This window comes from Hemiscyllium ocellatum, chromosome 49 (assembly GCF_020745735.1).
Source record: "Hemiscyllium ocellatum isolate sHemOce1 chromosome 49, sHemOce1.pat.X.cur, whole genome shotgun sequence".
Lineage (NCBI taxonomy): Eukaryota > Metazoa > Chordata > Chondrichthyes > Orectolobiformes > Hemiscylliidae > Hemiscyllium > Hemiscyllium ocellatum.
The window spans coordinates 9,193,475-9,217,639 of NC_083449.1; the positions used below are offsets into that span (position 1 = coordinate 9,193,475).

Sequence of the window (24,165 nt, forward strand, 5' to 3'; positions counted from 1 at the left end):
TCTCTTTCTCTCTCCTCCATCTTGTAAGGAGCTCATCCAACTGCTTTGTTATTCAGATTGAGATAATCTGAGCAGCTGTCTCTTCCATGTCCCTCCTTTCCCTGAAACTGTCTCTGAAGTTCCACTTTGTCAGAGTCCTGAATACTCAACTTCCCCCAGCTCCCCTCCTAACTTGGGAGCTCCTCGTGTCCACGAGAACCAACTTCTCGTCTCTTAACCATTTTCCCACTCAACCTCCTCCCATTCACTGATATTGGTAACAGTTCTTGCTCTTGTCTGGTAAGGTTTCTTTTACTTTAATTCCACCATTATTGTCCATCCAGTGAAAACCAACATGGCCTCAGTTCCAAACTCCCTTTCCTTTCCAAAAACCTGGAACTTAGGCTCCTCTCTTGGGGGTTACCATCCCTGGCTCCTGCTATTCTCAATCACAAGACACCATGAGGTGAGCTCATCCAAAGGCATGGCATTAGTTTTCACACATCTGCTGACATTACCCAATTCTACCTCATCGGACAACCCAATGTCTCCATTATTCCACTGTTGCTAAATTATCAGACCGTGTATTCTACAGCCCTGGATGTTTTATTGATTTATTGAGTCACAGGATGTGGGCATCACTCACTCATCCTGGGCAGTTAAGAAACAACCACATTACTGTGGATCTAGAATCACGTACAGCAGACTGGGTATGGACAGGATTTCCTTCCTTTAAAGGACTTCAGTGTACCAAGTGGGATATTCCAACACTCAACCAGGTCATCATTAGTCTTTTAATTCCAGATTTCATTGAATTCAAATTCCATCAGCTGGTCATAAAACCAGATCCCCCAAACATTACCTGGATCCCTAGTTTAATAGTCTGCTGATAATCCACGAAGCTACTGCTTCCATGAGCAGAAATTTGCTCCAGTTAAAAATTGCAAAAATCCCTCTTGATCACTGTAATATCTAGTCTGTAACTCTTTAATATCTGCATATTGGGCTGTGTTGCTCCCTGCCTCTGTTACCTGCACTTCCTAGCTGCATTCCACTCATTCTGCCCACTTTAGCATCTCTGATTGTCATTGCTCCATTATAGCCTTGCTTGAGCAGGACGTTCTGATATTCCATCCCTCAACCAGTCTGCCTCTCTCCTTGTTAATATTTGTTCAAAACTTGCCCTGCAATCAAAATTTTCGTCATTCAAGGGAATAGCATTCAATGTGTCAGTGCCCAATGTTTATTTTGCAAACTCTCCTGAAGGATGTTGAGATGTTCTGTTCCATAAAACGTGTTCCATGTGACTGATCTTCTTTTACAGTGTTAGGCCAGAGATTGCTTGTGTGCCTGAGGAGTCTCAAATGGTGCTACATATTGTGTAATCAGAGTACCAACTTGGACTTTCATTCAAACGTAAAGTCATTGAGGCAGCTCAGAGTGATTGGGCTGAAGATACTAACCTGAGAAACTCCTGCAGTGATATTCTAGGTTTGGGATGATTGACCACTAAGAATTACAAACATAAGAATCTGGATTAAGAGTTGGCCATCTGGCCCTTTGAGCCTGCTCTGCCATTCTATAAGATCTTTTCCCAGCCTCAGCTCTACTTACCCAGCCTGTCACCATAACCCTGAATTCCTTTACTCTTCAAAACATTATCTTAGCTTGAAAAACATTCAATGAGGAAACCTCAACTACTTCACTGGGCAGGGAATTCTACAAATTCACAACCCTCTGGGTGAAGAAATTTCTTCTCAATTCAGTCCTAAATCTGCTCCCCCTAATTTTGAGTCAATGCCCTCTTGTTCTAGGTTCACCCGCCAGTGGCAACTTTCTTCCTGTTTCAATCTCATCTGTTCCCTTCATAATTTTATATGTTTCTGTAAGATTCGTCCCCCACCAACCTTCTAAATTCCAATGATTATAATCTCAGTCTACTCTGTCTCTCCTCTTAAAGCAACCCCCTCAACTCAGAGGAGGCTCAAGGGAGTGAGTGCCAGTATTGGCACCCTTTGGTGCCAGTACCTCCTTTATCAAGCAAGGAGACCAAAACTGCATGCAGTACTCTAGATGTGACCTCACCAGCACCCTATACAGCCACAACATATCCATCCCGCTTTTAAACTCAATCCCTCCACCAATAAAAGACAATATTCCATTTGCCTTAGTATTTAGCATCCACCTTCTGCCAATTATGCTTAAGGAAACCCAAGTCCCACTGCACAGTAGCTTACTGCAAATTTTTACTGTTCAAATAATAGTCCATTTTACTATTGTTGCTACTAAAATGGATGAGTTCACATTTACCAACATTGTACTCCATCTGCCAGACCTTCACCCACACACTTGAACATATGCCTCTAAACATTTGTCATCTGCAAACTTTAACACACTACATGTGGTCCCCAACGCCACATCATCTGTGTTAATTGTAAACAATTGCAGTCCTGACACTGATCCCTGATGCACACCACTAGTCATTGATTGCCAACCAGAAAACCATTCAGATTTCCCCACTCTTTTCTTCCTCTGTCCATGCTAATCGATTGCCTGTAACACCGTGCACTTTCATCTAAGGCAACAGCCTTTTGCACGGCACCTTGTCGAATGCCTTTTGGAAATCTAGATATATCACATCACTTGGTCCACATTGTTCAGTGTACTTATAAAGTCTTCATAGTGTTCTAGAAGATTAATTAAGCATAACCTGCTGTGCCTGGCGATTGGGGCAATTTCTATCGAGATGCCTTGCTATTTCTTCCTTGTTAATAGACTCGAGCATCTTGCCACTACATATGTTAAGCTAACTGGCCTATAATTCCCCATTTGTTTTCTCTACTTCCCTTCTTAAACAGTGGCATCACATTTGCTGTTTTCCAATCTGCTGGAACCGCCCCAGAGTCCAGCTAAGTTTAGAAAATTACCAAGAGCGCCATCTCTTTTTGTCCTCTCTGATGCAATCCGTTAGGGCCAGGAGACTTTTCTACCCTTATATCCGTTAGTTTGTCCAATTTCTAGGTCCTCACTGCAACAGAAGAAATTGCAGGGGACCTGGCTGATATTTCGCCACATGTGAGCTCACAGAAGAGTGGAAGGTGGCAACGGTATCATTACTCAAGAATGGTTGCAAAGAGAAACCTGGGAACTACAGACCATTAAGCCTTAATCTATCTGAGGTAAATTACTTGAAGATTCTGAGAGATATGATTTACATGCATTTCGAAAAATCGGGTTTGATATGGAATGATCAACATAGCTTTGAGAGTGTGTGAGGTCTTGTATTTTGGAAAGACAAATCAAGGTAGGAGTTTCATGGTGAATCATAAAGCCTTAAGGAGTGTAGTGGAACAGAGGGAACTTGGAGTTCACAGTTCTGTCAAAGTGGAACAATAGGAAGTTGGAAGAATTGAAAAAGGAAAATTATCATTTAAATAGGAGAAAAAGTTCAAAATATCAGTGTAAAGGCTACAGCAGGTCACAAGGAAGACATTTATTGCAAAAGGAATTGAGTAGGGAAGTTGGAAATTGTTGCTGCAACTGTACAAGGGATTGGGGTTTCCACATCCGGAGTACTGCGGACAGTTATAGTCCCATTCCTTGAGGACGGATGTAGTTGAGTTGGAGGGAGTTCAAAGGAAAAATCTGAATTGGTTGCCAAGATGAAAAGGTTAGTCTTATGGGAAGAGACTGGTACAATTTTGATCTCTCGAGGACAGAGGCAGTTCAGAAGAGATTTACCCAATCATTTCCAGCGATGAAGGGTTTGCCTTAGATGAGAGATTGAGCGGTTTCTCTGGAGTTTGGAAGATAGGAAAACTAACTGAGGGCTATAAGATGCTAAAGGGGGTATTGACAAAGGAGATGAAGAGAGGATGTTTGCTCTTGCGGGAAAATCTTGAACGAGAGGTTATCGGTTCAGGATAAGCAGCTGCGCAGATTGAAAACAGGGATAAGGAGGAATGAATTCTCTCAAATGAGGAAGGGGTTGTAAATCTGTGGGATCACTCCCCCCACCACCCAGGACACTGCATAAATTGGAGGAGGAGATAGACAGATTTTTTTATCAGTGATGGGTCAGAGGGAGTGTTTGCAGGAAAGCGGAGTTGAGGCTGAGATGGGATAGCGGAGCAGGTTCCTGAGGGGTTAAATGGACTCAACCTGATCCTAGATTGTATGTTCTTGTGGAGTTATATTGTTAGCAGCAAAACAACTAAGATGGACAAAATGAAGTTCGATTTAACAAAATAGGTTTTAATTCATGAACATTCAAAAATAAAGACAAAATTGATTCAACATAAATTTGGCGAATGACATTGGTTGAAAGAAACAGAAAGACAATACATTTAGGGGGGTAAAAAAACTAAAGCGGGTGCAGGAGCAGAGGGAGCCTGGGGGTATATGTCCACAGATCAGTGAAGGCAGCATAACAGGAGGAGAGCAGTTAATAAAACACACAGCATCCTCGGCTTTATTAATAGGGGCATAGAGACCAAGAACAAGGAAGTGATGTTGAAGTTGTACACGACATTGGTGGACCTCAGGTGGAGTGTCAGAGATGGAGAGCGAGAGGAGGGAGTGATGACTGATCGGTGGTGGTTTAACCTGAGGGTTACCATGCCTCACACAAGGAGAAGAGATGGAGAAGGAGAGTCCTTCATGGTAACCTCATCCAGTGAGAGATTCAAACCCACGCTGTCAATCTTTCTCCACATTTCAAACCAGCCATCCAACCAAATGAGCTAACCCAACACCCAACACAAAGCAAAGGGCAGAAAAGAAATTAATTCCGGTGACAGTACAAGTATTGAATGGAGAATAGTAGATCATATTGGAAATAAACCTTTGATCTGTTGGGTATTTCTTTGTAAGTGTATAAAACCTTACCGTCACTGGCAACAGAAGCTGAATTTAGAAATACATTTGACAAAGGGAGTTGGCACTCTATTACGCAGGCAGGTTTTGTTCTGTTCTGATCTGGACACCTTATTTAAGGAAGGCTGTTCAGATCCTTCAGACAGTGTGAAAGAGATGTATGGGAAAGATACCAACGATGAGGGATTTTAGATACAGGGAAAGGTTCAGGAGATTGAGCTTCTTCTCTTTCGAGCAGAGAAGATGAAGCGGTGACCTTATTGAGGTGTTGAAAATTTGAACAATTCTGATGGGAAAGCAAGTTATTGTTTCCCATTCATTGGTTTATTAGTAACTGGCTGGAAAGAATTTCAAGATTGTCAGTGAGAGAGAGAGAGATGAGGAGAAACTCATTGGGTTGTTGAGTTTGGAATGTGTTGCTTGGGAGGCAGATTCCATAGGCGATTCAAAAAGAGAGCTGGATATAAATTCGAAAGGGATGATGTTAGAGGGCTACAGAGATAAGGCTGGAGAGTGGGACTAGCTGGGTAGCTCTTTCAGGAGCTGGTACAAACAAGAGTGGCCTCCTTCCGTACTGTAAAAGTTTATGATTCTATGAACATAGAAGTTCTGAATCAGATTCCGGACAATTCCAGGAGGTCATTCCTTGGGACCTTGGCTCGGTGACCACGTTGCCAGGGATTTTTGCATGCAAACAGCAACAAATTGTTGTCACAAGCGGGATTGGAACTTGGTTGAGTAATGGTCTGGAAATATTTCACTCCAAGAGAGGTGATGGGAATTCAAGCTGAGGGCATGAGTGAGGACATACCTGCAAGAAATTTCGAATATGCAGAGATCGGGTCAAGTCTATTGAATGCTGAATGTGAATCTGTGAGCTGCTGATCCTACATCATCACGTATTGGTCAGTGTTCATGCTGGTATTTGTCTGATTGGGAAGATCAACAAAAACAAATTTCTGGAAGAGTTGGAAGCGATTTTGGGTTGTTTCCTGAATGACAGAGAAGGGTGATGGTGAAGGGGTCATGATAGAGGTCTGTAAGATTGGTGGTTTGTACAGCAGAGAGACCTAAGGGTTCGGGTACATACTTCTTTGGGGTTTGTGTCACAGGTAGACAGGATGTATGAGAAAGTGTTTAGAACACTTGCCTTCATTGCTCAGACCATTGAGTGTTGCGGTTTGAACATCATGTTGTGGTTGTACAGGACACTGGTGAAGCCTGTCCTGGTGCATTATGTCCAGTTCTGGTTGCCCTGTTATGGGAAGATAATTATTAAGCTGGAGAGGGTTCAGAAAAGATATATTAGTATGTTGTTAGGAATGGAGCGATTGAATTACAAAGAGAGGCTGGATGGGCTGGAACTATTTTAACCGGACCATAGAAGTTTGAGGGGTATGGAGGTTTATGAAATCATGGTGGGCATAGATGAGGCGAATGGCAGATATCTTTTCCCAAGGGTGGAGGACTTCAAGATCAGGGGACATATTTTTCAGTTGAGAGGAGAAATATTTTTATAATCAAAATGATGGGCAACTTCTTTTTAATGGCTAATTGTTCACGTGTGGATTTAACTTCCAAAGTGGCAGATACAAGGACAGTTACAATGTTTAAAAGACATTTAGAGAAGTACAAGAATAGGAAAAGTTTGGAGAGATATGGGCCAAGTGCAAACAAGTGGGACTAGTTTAGGTTGAGATTATGGACGGCATGGACTAGTTGGATTGAAGGATCTGTTTTCGTGTTGTATGACTCTACGATGCTATTATGAGGGACATGGCCAGGGGGACAGGAAGCAGCTGTTTCCCTTCGTCAAATGGTCAGTAACAAGGGGGATATCATTTTAAAGTGAAGGGTAAGAGGTTGAGAGAGGGATTTGAGGTCTGTTTCACCCAGAGAATGGTGGGAATCTGGAACATGTGAAAATAAAATATTTGGACTTTCAGTTTCTATTTGAAATCACTAATTGCTCCGGTGTGTGGAAATACCACTTTGCAACTGCAGGGTATTCCATGATTTATTAATGTGGAATATTCGTATAAAGGAGCAGGAGGAAGCCATTCAGCCCCTTGATCCTGTTCCACTATTCAATGGCAGATCTGTGACCTGACTCCATAGACCTGCCTCTGCTCCTTATCCCCTTTAGTAACTTTGTTGAACACAACAAAAGATCTGTCAGATTTAAAACTAACAACTGATCCAGCAATGCTGCTGTTTGTGGAAGAGAATCCCAAACCTCTCCCAGCCTTTGTGCATAGTAGTACTTCCTAACATCTGTCCTGAACAGTCTGGCCCTAATTCTCCAGCTATGCCCTCCCTCGTTAAAGGATCCCCAACCAGTAGAAACACTTTCAATTTCTAGATCCTGTCTTCTCCTGTAAATATCTTCGATCAGATCATCCCTAAACCCTGTAAATTCTGGAGAGAACAGGCTTAATTTGTGCAATCTCTGCTCATAACTTAACCCCTGAAGCCCATCCAGGTATCAATCTTGTAAACTCACGCTGTACTCACAAGCGAATCTATCCTTCCTCGGGTGCGGTGCCTAGATCTGCTCCAAGTGGGGTCTAACCAGGGTTTTGTACAACTGCAGCATCCCTTCTGCATCCCTGTACTCCAGTCCTCTCGATATAAAGGCCAGCATTCCATTAGCTTTCTTCAGGCAATGAATGTCAGAAATGAAAAGAAATACAGGAATTGTTGGAGAAACTCAGCAGGCACAGATATTATTTGTCACCTGGGGACTGTCTGACTGCTGTTGAAGACAACTTTCCATCTTTTCTTTTGACCCTTTAATTTTGAGCTGTGCTGAAACCATGTACTCTTCAGTGAAGACCACAGGGATACAGGATGGCAACTAATCATTCTGTTTAAAAACCTCAAGATTCTCAAACAAGAGAGGTACTTTGAGAATTATTACTAAACGGCAGAAAATCAAACGCTTTCCATATGTCTGAGGGAGGCTGTGTGTGATGGGTGTGACTGAACTTGGAATTCGTAGGGTGCACCCTGGGATCCATCTGAGGAAGATAGAACAATATTGATTCTTCACAATTTTATTCCTTTATTCCTTAGAAGGATATATATGGTCAGAGTCTTCCCTGATTGAGCCATTCCAAGTATCTCAGTCTCAAGTCAGGAGTGTGATGGAATGCTCCCTACTTGCCTGGATGGTTGTAGCTCCAACAATATTCGAAAAGCTCAACATCATCGAGGGAAAAAGCAGTCCCCACTTAATCGGAACCACATCCACAAGCATCTACTCCCTCTACTCAGTAGCAGCAATACCAAGATGTACTGCGAAAATACACCAAAGATTCTCAGGCAACACCTTCAAAACCCATGACCAGTTCAATCTAGAAGGACAAGTGCAGCAGATACGTGGGAACACCTACCCTCTACAAGTTCCCCTTTGGGCCACTCAGTGTCCTGACTTGAAAATATAACACTGTTCCTCTGGTGTCATCGTGTCAAAATCCTGGAATTCCCGCCCTCAGGGAAATGCATGTCTATCTACAGCGCATGGACTGCAGCAGTTCAAGAAAGAGCTTATCCCTACCTTCTCAAGCAGGCAACTAGGGATGAGTTGGGCAATAAACAGAGGGTCCAGTGGGTGATGCCCATGTGTCATGAGTGATTAATAATAAAAAAGGTTGTAAATTACCCCAGGGCCTCCACCTTCCCTCTGTGAGCTTATTCTGGGAGGGTAGTCTCAAACTTTGTAGTGAATGTTGATGCAAAATACACATTTGATGTTATTGAGTCACCTGGTTCGTGAACTGCTTTGAAAATGTTGCTATATGGCCAAGAGCTTACTGTTGGGTTGGAGCTGTGACCTTAATTATCAGTCCGTATTTAATTTTGAGGCATAGTTTGGGGGCAAGGAGCCATTTGCTCTGGGTCTAGCATCACTCACATGAGGAGTGTTTCATTTCATTGCCCTGAGTGTTTCTTTGATGACACAACGATAGGTGGAAGCACAGGTAGTATTGAGGAAGGGGTAAGGCTGCAGAAGGATTTACAAGAAAAATCCCAGGGATGAAGAGCTTGTCATATGAGGAGAGGTTGAGGAATAAGAGTCTGGACTCACTTAGAAGGGTGAGGGTGAATCTGGTTGAAACTTGGAGAATACTGAGAGGCCTGGATAGAGTGGACATGGAGAAGATGTTTCCACGAGAAGGAGAGACTAAGACCTGAAGGCACAGCCTCAGAGTGAAGGGAGCTCTCTTTAGAACTGAGATGAGGAGGAATTTCTTCAGCCAGACAGTGGGGAATCTGTGGAATTCATTACTGCAGACGGCTGTCATTATGTCTTTAAGACGGAGATAGGTTCTTGATTAGTAGGAGGATCAACTGTTACAGAGAGAAGGCAGGAAATTGGGGTTAACAAACATATCAGTCATGACGGAATGGCGGAGGAGACTTGATGGGCCGAATGCCTGCTAGATCTTATCATCTTGGTTAGTAAGAGACTAGATTAGATTACTTACAGTGTGGAAACAGGCCCTTTGACCCAACAAGTCTACACTGACCCTCCAAAGAGCAACCCACCCAGACCCATTCCCTTACATTTACCCTTCACCTAATACCATGGGCAATTTACCATGGCCGATTCACCTAACCTGCACATTTTTGGACTGTGGGAGGAAACTGGAACACCTGGAGGAAACCCACGCACACATGGGGAGAATGTGCAAACTCCATACAGATAGTTGCCTGAGGCGGGAAGTGAACCCAGGTCTTCTGGCGCTGTGAGGCAGCAGTGCTAACCACTCATAGACTGTGATGTATCACACAGTTTAGGCCCTCAGATTCAGAACTTTCTGAGCATGTGCTATGAGCCAGCCACACTAAAATGTGTTCAGGCAGCTGGACGATCAACACAACATACGGGCTAGGAGCCCACGGGACCCTGCTTCCCCCATTCTATACAGCTGCGGCTGATCTCATCCCAGCCTCACTGCAGTTTCCTGCCCCCTCCCTTTAACCCCTCACTGATTAACAATCTGTCTGCCCCCTCCTTCTATTTATTCAGTGTCCCGACATGCACCCACATATTGGGGGATGAATTCCCAGAGATTCCCACCCTCTCTGCCTTGAAGAGAAGCCATTTCTCAACATCTTTCGTTTCAATCTGTCCCACCCCCTTCTCCTGAAACAATGACCCTCTCGTTCTAAATTGTCACACCTGAGGAAACATCCTCTCTGTCTCCTTTGTCAATCCCACCTCCTTTACCACCCTATATCCCTCAGTTGGATCTCCCTTATTCCTCTAAACTCCAGAGCATATTGGCCGTAACTGCTGAATCTCTCTTTTAACGACAAACACCCCATCTCTGAACATGAAATGTACAAAATCATGCTGGATGGTATCTTGGGTGTAGTTTACACATCTCAAAGTGAGTTACTCATAATTTCTGAGAAGTCTGCAGCCCAGAAAATGGCCCGAGTCTGTGCTAGTCAGAAACAACCACCTCGATATTCTCTTATCCCATTTCCCCAGCACTTGGCTCCATAGCCTTGGCATTATGAGTGGACATTGAAATCCTCCTTTAATGTGATGAAAGTTTCTGTGTCTCCCATCCTTACAGGCAGTGACTTCCAGATTGCATACCACCCTCTGGGTGAACAAGATTTTCCTCACATCCCTTCAAAACCTCCCGGCCCTTACCTTCAATCTATACCCCTGCCCCACCTCCATCAAGCGGGGAAAGTTTCTTCCTGCCTCCCCTATCTTCATCCCTCATCATTTTATACATCCCTCTCTTTCAATCTACTCTGCTGTAAGGACAACAACCCCAGTCTGTCCAACCTCTCTCAATCACTGAAACTTTCCAGCCCCCAAGGCAGTATGCTGGTAATTCTCCCTGTGCACCCTCTCCCACTTCATTTAGATAAGTATTGTTGATAAAGTGTCTTTTCTTTTACTTACAGCTCACTCCAGTAGTGCATCAGGGAGGAAAGATACAAGTTATTTTGCAGTGAAAAAGAGGGCAGTTAATTTTTAATCAGCAGAGTTATGTTGTTAGCAAGCGGTTAATGTAAAGTCATCATTGTCTCATTAGAGAGAGGGAGAAAGGGGTGTGGGGGGGAGAAAAAGCAAACAGCTGTTTTGTGGTGTCTCTCAGGTTAAACCATATCTAAAGCACAGGGAATGATCACTCACAGCAATCTCAACCAGTGTAGCAATTGAACGCATGCTGTCAATGTGACTGTACATTGTAAGCCTACTATAGAATCAACTGAGCTAACCAACCCTGGCATGGCCAGTGGCAAAAACATTGGGTGACACAGTGGCTCAGTGGTTAGCATTGCTGCCTCAGTGCCAGGGACCCAAAAACAATTCCAGCCACGGGTGACTGTTTATTGAGAGTGTGCATATTCTCCTCTTCTGTGCATGGGTTTTTTCCGGGTGCTCCGGTTTCCTCTCACAGTCCAAAGATGTGCAGTTCACATGGATTGGCCTTGCTAAGTTGTCCATAGTGTGAGAGTTATGCACACTAGGAGGATTAGTCATGGGAAATGCAGTGTTACAGGGATTGGAGAGGTGGTGGCTCTGGGTTGGTTGCTATTCAGAGGGTCAATATATGGAGCTAATGGGCCAAAAGGCCTGCTTCCACACTGTAGGATACTATGATGTGCAGGTTAGAGGGATTAGCCGTAGTTAATGCAGGGTTACAGGGGGTACGGTCAGGAATGGGTGGGGTCCTCTTCACTGGCTTGGGACAAATTGGATGGGCTGCATGGTCTCTTTCCACACTGTATGGATTGTGTCAACATCAATGTTTAGCTCAATGGTGTGGGGCAATTTATTCCGGTCTCAATTTTGATGAGATTCACTTTCAGTTTCTGAAATAATGTGGAAGCAAAATCCTATGTTTTCAGCTCCCCAGGGTATGACCTGCAGATGTGAATTTGAATCTTGCTGTGGCAGGTGATGGATTTGGAATGTGATTTTAAACAAAAACAGATCTGGAGTTGATGACTGTTGTCAGGAACATACAACCATCTGGTTCAATACTGAAGATTGAGGTGAGGAGGAGTTTCTTCTCTCAGAGGGTTGCGTGTCATTGGAATTCCTTGCCACAGAGAGCTGTGTGGGGGGACAGGGAGTAGGTTTAAGGCTGGAATAGATACATAGATTCTTGATCAGTCAGGGAATTGAGGGTTACATGTTACGTGCAAGAAAGTGAGTGTGAGGAATAGTGCATCAGCCATGAATGGATGAGCAGGCTTGAGCGGCTGAATGGCCTTCTGTTCCTGTCTGTGATGGTCCTTAAGGGAGTGAAATCTGACCTCCTTACCCGCTCTGCTCTGCACATGATTCCTAACCCTTTGCAAACTCTTCACTGCCTTCTGGCTGAGCAAGTCGATTGGTTCAAGGACATTTTGGAAGTGCATCCACTTCCCACCTTGGCAGAGATGACCACATCCTGTTCAGACTACAGAGAAATAACATTTATCAGAGTCAGAGTCAGTTAATAGAACATAGAAAAATACAGCGCAGTACAGGCCCTTCGGCCCTCGATGTTGCGCCGACCAAAGTCTACCTAACCTACACTAGCCCAATAACCACCATATCCAATGCCCGCTTAAATGACCATAAAGAGGGAGAGTTCACTACTGCTACTGGCAGGGCATTCCATGAACTCACAACCCGCTGAGTAAAGAAATCTACTCCTAACATCTGTCCTATACCTACCACCCCTTAATTTAAAGCTGTGTCCCCTAGTAACAGCTGACTCCATTAACAGAAAAAGGTTCTCAGTGTCTACCCTATCTAAACCCCTAATCATCTTGTACACCTCTATCAAATCTCCCCTAACCCTTCTTTTCTCCAATGAGAACAGCCCCAAGTGCCTTAGCCTTTCCTCATACGATCTTCCTACCATGCCAGGCAACATCCTGGTAAACCTCCTCTGCACTCGTTCCAATGCCTCCACGTCCTTCCTATAGTATGGCGACCAAAACTGCACACAATACTCCAGATGAGGCCGCACCAGAGTCTTACACAACTGCAACATGACCTCAGGACTCTGGAACTCAATTCCTCTACCAATAAAGCCCAGTACACCATATGCCTTCTTCACAGCTCTAATTACCTGGGTGGCAACTTTCAGAGATCTGTGTACATGGACACCAAGATCCCTCTGCTCATCAACACTACCAAGTCGCCTACCATTAGCCCAGTAATGCATCTTCTTGTTACTCCTACCACAGTGAATGACTTCACACTTAGCTACATTGAACTCCATTTGCCACCTTTCTGCCCAGCTCTGCAACTTATCTATATCCCGCTGTAACCTGCCACATCCTTCTTCGCTGTCCACAACTCCACCGACTTTCGTGTCTTCCGCAAACTTGCTCACCCAGCTTTCAAGCCCCTCCTCTAGGTCATTTATAAAAATGACAAACAGCAATGGTCCCAAAACAGATCCTTGTTGAACACCGCTAGTAACTGCACTCCAAGATGAACCTATTCCATCAACTACTACCCTCTGTCTCCTTCCAGCCAGCCAATTTCTAATCCAAACCTCTAATGCACCCTCAATGCCATACCTCTGTAGTTTTTGCATTAGCCTACCATGGGGTACTTTATCGAACGCCTTGCTAAAATCCATATACACCACATCTACTGCTTTACCCTCGTCCACTTCCTTGGTCACCTTCTCAAAGAACTCAATAAGGTTTGTGAGGCACGACCTGCCCTTCACAAAACCATGCTGACTATCCTTGATCACATTATTCCTATCCAGATGTTCATAAATCCTATCCCTTACAATTCTCTCTAAGACTTTGCCCACCACAGAAGTGAGACTCACTGGCCTATAGTTACTCGGGCTATCCCTACTCCCCTTCTTGAACAAGGCGACCACATTCGCTATCCTCCAGTCTTCTGGCACTATTCCCGTAGACAATGACGACATAAAAATCAAGGCCAATGGCTCTGCTATCTCCTCCCTAGCTTCCCAGAGGATCCTAGGATAAATGCCATCAGGCCCAGGGGACTTATCTATTTTCATCCTTTCCAGTATTCCCCAGACCTCTTCCCTACATACCTCAAGGCCATCCATTCTGATCACTTGTGACTCAATATTCACATCAGCAATAGTGTCCTGTTCCTGAGTGAATACTGACGAAAAGTATTGATTTAGTGTCTCTCCAATCTCCTCCGCCTCCACGCACAACTTCCCACTACTATCCTTGACTGGACCGATACCCACCCTAGTCATCCTTTTATTCCTGACATACCTATAGAAAGCCTTTGGGTTTTCCCTAATCCTACCAACTAAGGACTTTTGATGTCCCCTTCTCGCTGCTCTTAGCTCTCTCTTTAAAAAACAAGTTTTTGACTTGTTCCAATCATTTGCTTTGCCAAGAGACATTGGTCTGTATAATGACCCCACATATTCACAGCTTCTCCTGCACACTCTGATTGTCATTCAGGCAAAGTTTGTTATTCTCATCCATTTTCATAGAGCCATGCAGCACGGAAACAGGCCCTTCAGCCCAACTCGCCCATGCTGATAAGGTTGCCCAAACTCAACTAGTCCCATTTATCTGCATTTGGCGCATATTTTTCTGCACCTTTCTTATCCATGTACCTTTACAAATGTCTCTTATATGTAATTGTACCTGCCTCGACCACTTCCTCTGGCAGCTCATTCCCTTCAGTGTGATAAGTTTGACTCTCAGGTCCCTTTTTAATCTTTCCACTCTAACCTTAAACCTATGCCCACAAGTTTTGGACTCCCCTACATTGGGGAAAAGACTATACCTATTTACCTTTTCTGTGCCCCTCCTGATTTTATAACCTCTGTAACATCACCCCTCAGCCTCCAACGCTCCAGGGGAGAAAAGCTCCTGGCTTATGAAGCTTCTGCTTATAACTCAAACCCTGCAACCTTGGTAACATCTTTGTAAATCTTTTCTCTGACCTTTTGAGCCTAACAACATCCTTTCTACAGCACATTGACCAGGATTGTCACAGTATTCTAAAAATGGTCTCACCAACATCCTGTACAGCTGTAACATGATGCCCTAACTCCTGTCGTCAGTGCTCTGACCAGTGAAGGCAAGCAAGCCAAACGCTTACTCACCACAGTGTCAAGCTGCAATGCCACATTTAAGGAACTGTCTTCCTGCATCCCCTAGGTCTATTTGTTCGGAAGCACTCCCCAGATGATAGCATCAATAAAGATGTATCTAGACAGATGCATGAATGGGCCTCTCAATATTCTGTAAGTTTCAATCAGGTTCTCTCTCATCTTTCTAAACTCCATTGAGTTAAGAACCAGAGTCCTCAACCTCTCCTCATATGACAAGTGCTTAATCCCAGGGAAAAGACTTTGTCTATTTATCCTATCCATGCCCCTCATGATTTTATAAAGCTCTATAATGTCACCCCTCAGCCTCTGATGCTCCATTGAAAACAGCCCTAGCCTATTCAACCTCTCGCAATAACTCAAATCCTCCAAACTTGGCAACATCCTTGTAAATCTTTTTCAAACCCTTTCAAGATTCACAATATCATTCCTATAGGAAGGAGACCAGAATTGCATGCAATATTCCAACAGTGGCCTAACCAATGTCATGTACAGCTGTAAGGTGACCTCCCAACAACTGTACTCAGTACTGAATGTGTTTGGGTAATTGTCAATCTAAATCTGCCAGGTTCTGCTATGTGAATATGAGAATTTACGTTTTAACAGTCGTTTTCAGTTTTTTGCTTCATGAATGTTTTGTTTAAGAAGTGTTTGCATGACAGATTTTCTTTTGTGAACATGTGAATGTGGTTATCAATTTTCCCTGGTAGTTTCTGCTCTGTGAATATGAAAATGTAGTTATTAACCTCTAAATGAAAACAAATGAACTGCAGATGCTGGAAATTAGAAACTAAAACAAATTGCTGGAAAATCTCAGCAGGTCTGACAGAGCCTGTGGACAGAAATCAGAGTTAAGATTTCCAGTCTAGTAACCCTTCCTGTGAAGAGATGGTAGCCAGGAAAATATTTGATTTTCTGCAGAAGATAGGGTGTGTCAAAGGGTAAGGGAGCAAATGGTGGATGAATATAGAATATAAAGAGAGGGAAGAACAGTTGAACAGATAAACTAATGGATCACAGTCAGACAAGGATGGCAATAACTATTAATAGAGACTGTTAGTGAGTTTTGGTGTACAATAGAAGACTCTATGATAACACTGCGTGGTGAGAGAGGTTTTGGGTAATGATACGGGAGAGCTCTAGCTCTAAAGTTGTAGAATTCAATATTGAGTCCAGAAGGCTGTTGAGTTCCCAAGCAGAAAATGAGATGCTGTTCTTCCAGCTTGCACTGAACTTTGCTGGAGCACTGCAGCAAGCCTGAGACAGAGATATTGGCCAGGGAACTGGGTGTTGTGTTGAAGTGGCATGCAACTAGAAGCTCAGGGACATTTTTTCTGGACAGAATGTAAGTGTTCTGCACAGTGGACACCCAATCTACACTCAGTTTCCCCAGCATAGAGAAGACCAAATTGCTAGGAAAATGCACACAATCAATTCTGAGGAGGGGTCAGTAGACCTCAAATGTTAAGTCTGATTTCCCTCCACCAATGCTGCCAAACCTGTGGATTTTCCAGCAATTTTTGTTATTAATTTCTACCTGTCAATTTCTGTGCTGTAAACATGTACGTCATTATCAAACTGTACATGTCAATGTATGCGATTTGAAACAGGGAGTGTTATTAATCTGTTCCAGTAAGTTTTGATGATGAGAATGTAGTTATCAGTCTTCTTCTGAAATGTCCTGCTATGTACACATGTGTATGATTGACCAATCTGTCCCTGTTATATTCTGCTCTGGGTATCTCAGGATGGAGTTATGAATCTGTATCTGTCAGCATCTTATTTATAAATGTACAAATGCATTAAGCAGACAGTAGTTGCCAGTGTTTGCTAAGTGAACAAATAGTTGTGTGTGTCTGTGTGTGTGCATGCGCACACACACGTGCATATTTATGCATCATTCTCTCCCTTTCAGTTTCGACAGAGTGAATATGTGAGAGCAGCTATCGATCTACACCTGTCAGATTCTGTTGTGTTCACATGAGAGTTTTGGAGTTGATCCATACTTGTCAGTTTCTGCTGTGTGACTAAGAGAGTCAAGTATTCATTCAGTACCAACTACTTTCAACTCTTTTATGGATGAAAGTTGCTTAATTCTCTGGCAGCCAACAATATGAAAAGATTTGATTCCAGCCGCGGGCGACTGTCTGCGTGGAGTTTGCACATTCTCCCCATGTCTGTGTGGGTTCCCTCTGGGTGCCCCGGTTTCCTCCCACGGTCCAAAGAAGAGATTAGGTGAATTGGCCATGCTAAATTGCCCATAGTGTTCAGGGATGTATGGGTTAGGTGCATTAGTCAGGGGTAAATGTTGAGTGATAAGGGAATGGCTCTGGTTGAGATAATGTTCAGAGGGTTGGTGTAGACTTTCCAGGCTGAACGTTCTGTTTTGAAACTGTATGGATTCTAATTCTAACTCTCCCTGAAAGTTTCTACTAGATGAATTATTAAATATAAATTGATTAGTTATTAATCTATCCACATCAGTTTCTGATCTGTTAATGTATGAATGCATTTATCAATCCGAATCTGCCATTTTTTGTAATATGAATATGGGAGTACATTACTGTTCTATACCTGGAGACATAGGATTGGAGGCTAGGAAACTTCAGGAAAAATATTTGATATCAGTCCACATGCCAAAACAGGAGGTGTTAGAGATGTAAAAAAAAATAAAGGTGTATCAAACTCTCAGACCTGTATATCCCTTGATGTTGTAGGGAGCTGTATTGGTAATTTGAATAAATAATATTGTTTTCTTACTTTTTTTTAGAATAACTCATAGGTAGGATCAATCTATCCCTATCAGTTGTTGCAATATGAATGTGTGACTGTGGTTATAAATCTGTACCTGTCAATTTCTGAAATGTGAATGAGAGTATAATTATCAGTCTCTAGCTGTCAGCTTCTCCAATATCTTTATGTGATGTTAGTTATGGAGCTGAACCTCTGTTAGTTTCTGTCATATGAATGAGTGAGTGTCATCATCAATCTGTCCCAGTCAGTTTCTGCATTGTGAATGGGTGAGAGCAAATATCAAGCTGTAACTGTTTCTGCCATGTGAATATGAGTTGAATATGAGAGTGTAGTTGTCAGGCTTTGTTTGTCAAACTGAATATTGTTATCGATCTATACTTATCAGATTCTGCTGTGCTTTATGCAATATGAAACCGAGTGTTATTGCTAATCTGTTCATGTCAGTTTCTGCTTTGTGGATATGATACATTTGTTATCAAACTTTCTCTGTCAGTAACTACCTCTGTCAGTCACTACAATGTGAATGTCAGGGTGTATTTACCAATTTGTTCCTATCAGTTTCAGCTCTGTGTATTTAAGTATGCTGTTATTAATCTGTAACACTCAGTGTCTGCCATGTGAATGTGTGAGTGCATTTATCCTATCAGCTTTTGTGTTGTGAATATGTGAATGTGCTTACCAATTTATACCTGCCAGTTCTGATATGTAAATATCGTCTTCAATTTCTCCTTGTCTATTTCTCCTATGTGTTACAGTGTGCAGGTAGCAATCTGTACATGAACGTTTCTGCAATGTGAACATTAGAATATAGTTACCAATCTGACTGCTCTGTAAATGTATAAGTACAGTCATCAAACTGTACATGCCAGCTTCTGCTTTGTGACTCTGAATTTAGATATTAATCTTTGCCTGTCAATTTCAGCTATGTGAATGTGTGAGTGCACTTATCAATATGTACCTGTTAGTTTCTGCTCAGTGCATTTGATTTGTGTCATGGATTGTGTAATGGAAATTAAAGGGTTTTCCAACTCCTGTAGTGCGGACTTGAACTGGCAGGAATGATACCATGGGCTGTTCTTCAGTTTTTCCTAAATGCATAGCTACATACTTTTGTGAATAATGTTGAGAAATGGATAAGTGTTACATTCCTTTGGTAGTGGACTTTCGCTATCTACCCTATCTAATCCTCTGATCATCTTGAATGTCTCTATCAAATCCCCTCTTAGCCTTCTTTTTGCCAATGAGAACAGGTTCAAGTCTCTCAGCCTTTCCTCATAAGACCTTCCCTCCAGACTGGGCAACATCATGGTAAATCTCCTCTACACCTTTTCCAATGCTTCCACATCCTTCCTAAAATATGGGAACCAGAACTGTACACAACATTCCAAGTGTGGCCGCATCTGTGTTTTATATAGTTGCAGCATGATATTGCAGTTCTGGGACTCAATCCCTCTACGAATGAAACCTGACACATCATATGCCTTCTCAACCGCATTATCCACCTGGGTGGCAACTTTCAGGAATCTATGTACATGAACTCCAAGATCCCTCTGCACATCCACCCTATCAAGAATCTTTCCATCGACCCAGTACTCTGCTTTCCTGTTATTCTTCCCAAAGTGCATCACCTCACATTTAGCTGCACTGAGCTCCATTTGCCCACCTCTCAGCCCAATTCTACAGTTTATCCAAGTCCCCTGCAACCTGTAACATTCTTCCACACTATCCACTACTCCCCCGATTTTAGTGTCATCTACAAATTTACTAATCCGTCCACCTATGCCTGGGTCTAAGTCATTTATAAAAATGACAAACAGCAGTGGTCCCAAGACAGATCCTTGTGGCACATCACTAGTAAACGGATTCCAGGCTGAATATTTTCCATCAACCACCACTCACTGCCTTCTTTCAGAAAGCCAGTTTCTAATCCAAACTGCTAAATCACTCTCAATTCAATGCCTCTGCATTTTCTCCAACAGCCTACCATGTGGAACCTTATCAAAGGCTTTAATAAAGTCCATGTATACCACGTTAACTGCTCTAACCTCATCTACATGATTACTTTACAGCGTGGAAACAGGCCCTTCGGCCCAACAAGTCCACACCGACCCGCCAAAGCGTAACCCACCCATACCCCTACATTTACCCCTAACCTAACGCTACGGACAATTTAGCATGGCCAATTCACCTGACCCGCACATCTTTGGACTGTGGCAGGAAACCGGAGCACCCGGAGGAAACCCACGCAGACACGGGGAGAACGTGCAAACTCCACACAGTCAGTCGCCTGAGGCGGGAACTGAACCCAGGTCTCTGGCGCTGTGAGGCAGCAGTGCTAACCACTATGCCACCGTGCCGCCCACTATGCCACCGTGCCGCCCACTATGCCACCGTGCCGCCCACATGCTTGGACACCTTCTCAAAAAATTCAACGAGGTTTGTGAAACATGACCTGCCCTTGACGAAACCATGTTGACGATCTGAAATCAAATTGTAGCTTGCTAGATCATTATAAATCTTGTCTCTTATAAACCTTTACAAAACTTTTCCTACAACAGATGTAAGGCTCACTGGTCTATAATTACCTGGGTCATCTCTACTGCCCTTCTTGAAAAAGGGCACAACATTTGCAATCCTCCAGTCCTCTGGAACCAAATCTGTAGACAATGATGACTCAAATATCAAAGCCAAAGGCTCTACTATCTCCTCTCGAGTTTCTCTACTATCTCCACTGATAAATCCCATCTGGCCCAAGGGACTTGTGTACTTTCACTCCTTCTAGAATTGATAACACCTGTTTGTAACTAACCTCGATCCTTTCTAGTCTAATATCTCGTACCTCATTCTTCTCCTCTACAATATTCTCCTTTTCCTGAGTGAAAACCGATGAGAAACGTTTGTTTAGCACCTCTCCGATCTTCACAGGGTTTCACACTCAACTTTCCACTTCTGTCATTGATTGGCCCTATTCCTACCCTAATCATCCTTTTACACCTATAGAAAGCTTAGGTTCTCCGTTATTCTATTTGCTAAAGACTGCTCATGTACTCTCTTTGCTCTTCTTAACTCTCTCTTTAAATCCTTCCTAGCTGACCTGTAACTCTCCATCGCCTCATCTGAACCATCTTGCCTCACCCACACATAAGCCTCCGTCTTCTTCGTAACAAGTTTGCAATTTCTGTTGTAACAAGAGATGCAATTTCCCTTACCTTATCACTTTCTTCATGCCTGACAGGGACATATCTTTCAAGGACACGCAATATCTGTTCCATAAACCAGCTCCACATTTCCAATGTCTGCATCCCCTGCATTTTGCTACCCCATTGTATACATCCTAATTGCCCCGCATTATAATTGCCCTTGCCCCATCAATAACTCTTGACCTGTGGCATGTACCTATCACTTTCCATCGCTAAACTAAACATAACTGAATTATAGTCACTCTCTCCAAAGTGCTCCCCTCTTGTCGGCCTTTCGACATACTGTGTCAGGAAACCCTCCTGTTCACGTTGGACGAAGACTGATCCATCTGACGTACAGGGGTTATAGCATTTCCACTCAATGTTGAGGAAGTTAAAGTCCCCATAATAACCATCCTGTTCCTTTCACTCCTATCTAGAATAATTTTGCTAATCCGCTCTTCCACTTCCCTGGAACTCTGCGGAGGCCTATAAAAAACTCAAGCAGTGTGACCTCTCCTGTTTCTAACCTCAGTCCACACTACCTCAGTAGACAAGACCTCATCAAAAGTTCTCTCAGCCACCGTTATACTATCCTTGACTAACAAGGCCATGCCTCCCTCTCTTTTACCGCCTTGCCTGTTCTTAATGAAAGATCTAAACCCATGGAACCTGCAACATCCATTCCTCACCCTGCTCTATCCATGTCTCTGAAATGGCCACAACATCAAAGTCCCAGGTACCTATCCATGCTGCAAGCTCACCTACCTTATTTCGGATACTTCTGACGTTGAAGTAAACACACTTCAAATCACTTCGCTGTGTGCCAGCACATTCCTGTGATCCTGAAATCCTGTCCCTCCTACTCTCATCCTCCTGTGCAATGCAACTATACCTCCAGTTCCCATTCCCCCGCTGAGCTAGTTTAAACCCCCTCCGAATAGCACCAGCAAATTTCCCACCCAGGATATTAACCCTCTGGTTCAAGTGAAGACCATCCTGTTTGTACAAGTCCCACCTTCCCCAGAATGAGCCCCAATTATCCAAGAATCTGAAACCCTCCCTCCTGCGCCATCCTTGCAGCCACGTGTTCAGCTGATATCTCTCCCTATTCTTTGTCTCGCTATCAGAGATAACAACTCTGTTTGTTCTAGCTCTCAGCTTCCACCCTAGCTCCCTGAAATCCTGCCTTACATCCCTATCCCTCTTTCCACCTATGTCGTTGTTACCTACATGGACAACGACTTGAGGCTGTTCACCATCTCCCTTCAGGACCCCAAAGATATGATCCAAGACATCATGGACCCTGGCACCTGGGAGGCAACACACCAACCTCTCTCACTCCCAACAAACCTTCTATCTGAGCCTCTAACTATTGAGTCCCCAATGACGAACATGCTCCTCCTTCCCTTCTGTGCAACAGGGACAGGATCTGTGCCAGACACCTGGGCCCCCTTAACAGTATCCAATACGGTATACATGTTTTTCAGGGAACGACCACAGGGAATCCGTCACTGACTGCTTCCCCCGCTTCCAACAGTCACCCAGCTTTCTTCGTGCCTAATGAACAGCCTTCAGCTGTTTCTATTTCTTAAGTTACACTTTAACACTTGATCAGTCCGGAACCACCATTCAGGGTGGGATATGAACGGTGACTATCACCCCAGGCAAACGAAATAGAAACATGCCCCCATCTTTGAGTACGAGGAGCGGATGCATCTTACGATTGGTGGTTTGCGTCTTTAGTTCGATGCCTGGTCGACTCGAATTTGGGTCCCTGTTTTGTCCGATTGCAGATTACTATAAATAAGGCTTTCTGCTGCCGGCGAGAGATTTTCAAAATGAAGCGAGATCAAACCAGAGCAGCTGCAGGACTGGGGTAGCAAATGTGGAGCTTTTGCTGATGTCAGAACTAGTGTTAAAGGGCTGGGCGACATTAAAATATTGTCTAAAGACGATTAATATGCTCACCCAGAAGAACGTTCTGTGATGTTTAATCAACATACCGGAGTGTTTTTGAAATGTGAAATGAAGAGATTAATTGCATATTGCAGTTCTTGGCGCTTTCTTTGTGTTTCTGTCTGTTCTTCAGGTCCAGAAAAGAAAAAAAAAATGTAGAAAGAGACAGCTGCAGTTGGGCAAATGGATGAGCGAGAGAGATTGCGTGAAGTATGACTTGGAGATGCCGGTCTTGGACTGGGGTGTACAAAGTTAAAAATCACACAACACCAGATTATAGTCCAACAGGTTTCATTGGAAGCACACCAGCTTTCAGAGGCATCCACCTGATGAAGAAGCGTCGCTCCGAAAGCTAGTGTGCTTCCAATTAAACCTGTTGGACTATAACCTGGTATTGTGTGATTTTTAACTTTGTTTTAAGTATATATTTGTAATCGAATTAACAAGTATTGATGGATTCTCCTCTGAACAACGTCCTCTTTTTCAATGCAAAACATACGCTGTTGCTTGCAAATCGGCGGGCTTTTCGAATGGGAGAGAAATGTTGATGATTTGGCGCTGGCTGCAAAAGAGAACGGGTCCTCTCTATTCCCTGCCTCTTCGGAGCATATTAAACACCGGTGATCTTTCTCTCTCTCTCTCTGTTTGCTGCTATTTGCTTAAGTTACTCTCTAATTTTGATTATTCCAAGAGCTGCAAGGCCCAGTTGGGATGTGAGCCCTGAGTGTCACCCCGGGAAACAAAAGAAATGCCCCTTTTTTTACAGACCCACGGGTAGATACATTACACACTGATTTTTTTTTCAATTTCCAAAACTCCGCGCGGGTTCTGTTGGGTGGGAATGATAATTGAATCATGTAAATGAGGCTTTCTGCTGTCGGTTAGAAGCTTTCAAAATGAACAGAGATCAAACAGAACCACAACAGTCGCCGGATTGGAATAGTTAATGTGGAGTGTCTGCAATAAGGGAGCACGATATTAAAATAATATGTAAGGACGGTGTTCGTTATTAACGCGCTCACGGCAAAGAACGTTCATGAAATCCTGACAGGGCTGATTGAGGGCATTCGGCCCATCGAGTCTGAACCTTCCCTCCGAAGAGAATCTGTGAATTGTACTTTTATCATCGAAAAGCAGACTAACGATGAAGTACGAATGCATTGCTTTCTGTATCTATGTATCTTCTCTGATCTACACCATGGCGAGATTTTCAAATTTGAAAGAATACGGTTGATGATTTGGCGCCATTTTTTCCCGCCTGGTTTCTCAGCAGTAGTCATCTTGTTAAAGCTGGTGGGACAGTGAGGAGGGAG

The 24,165-nt window shown here is 43.4% G+C and overlaps 1 protein-coding gene across 1 annotated transcript in view; it reads right to left on the reverse strand.

The window, feature by feature from the left end:
* Positions 1-24,165, reverse strand: part of LOC132837099 (uncharacterized) — a 489,878-nt gene that overhangs the window by 98,380 nt on the left and 367,333 nt on the right. Inside the window, exon 5 of the mRNA XM_060856790.1 lies at positions 12,993-13,004. Within this exon, the coding sequence (XP_060712773.1) occupies positions 12,993-13,004 (12 nt within the window). The remainder of the gene's footprint in view (positions 1-12,992; positions 13,005-24,165) is intronic.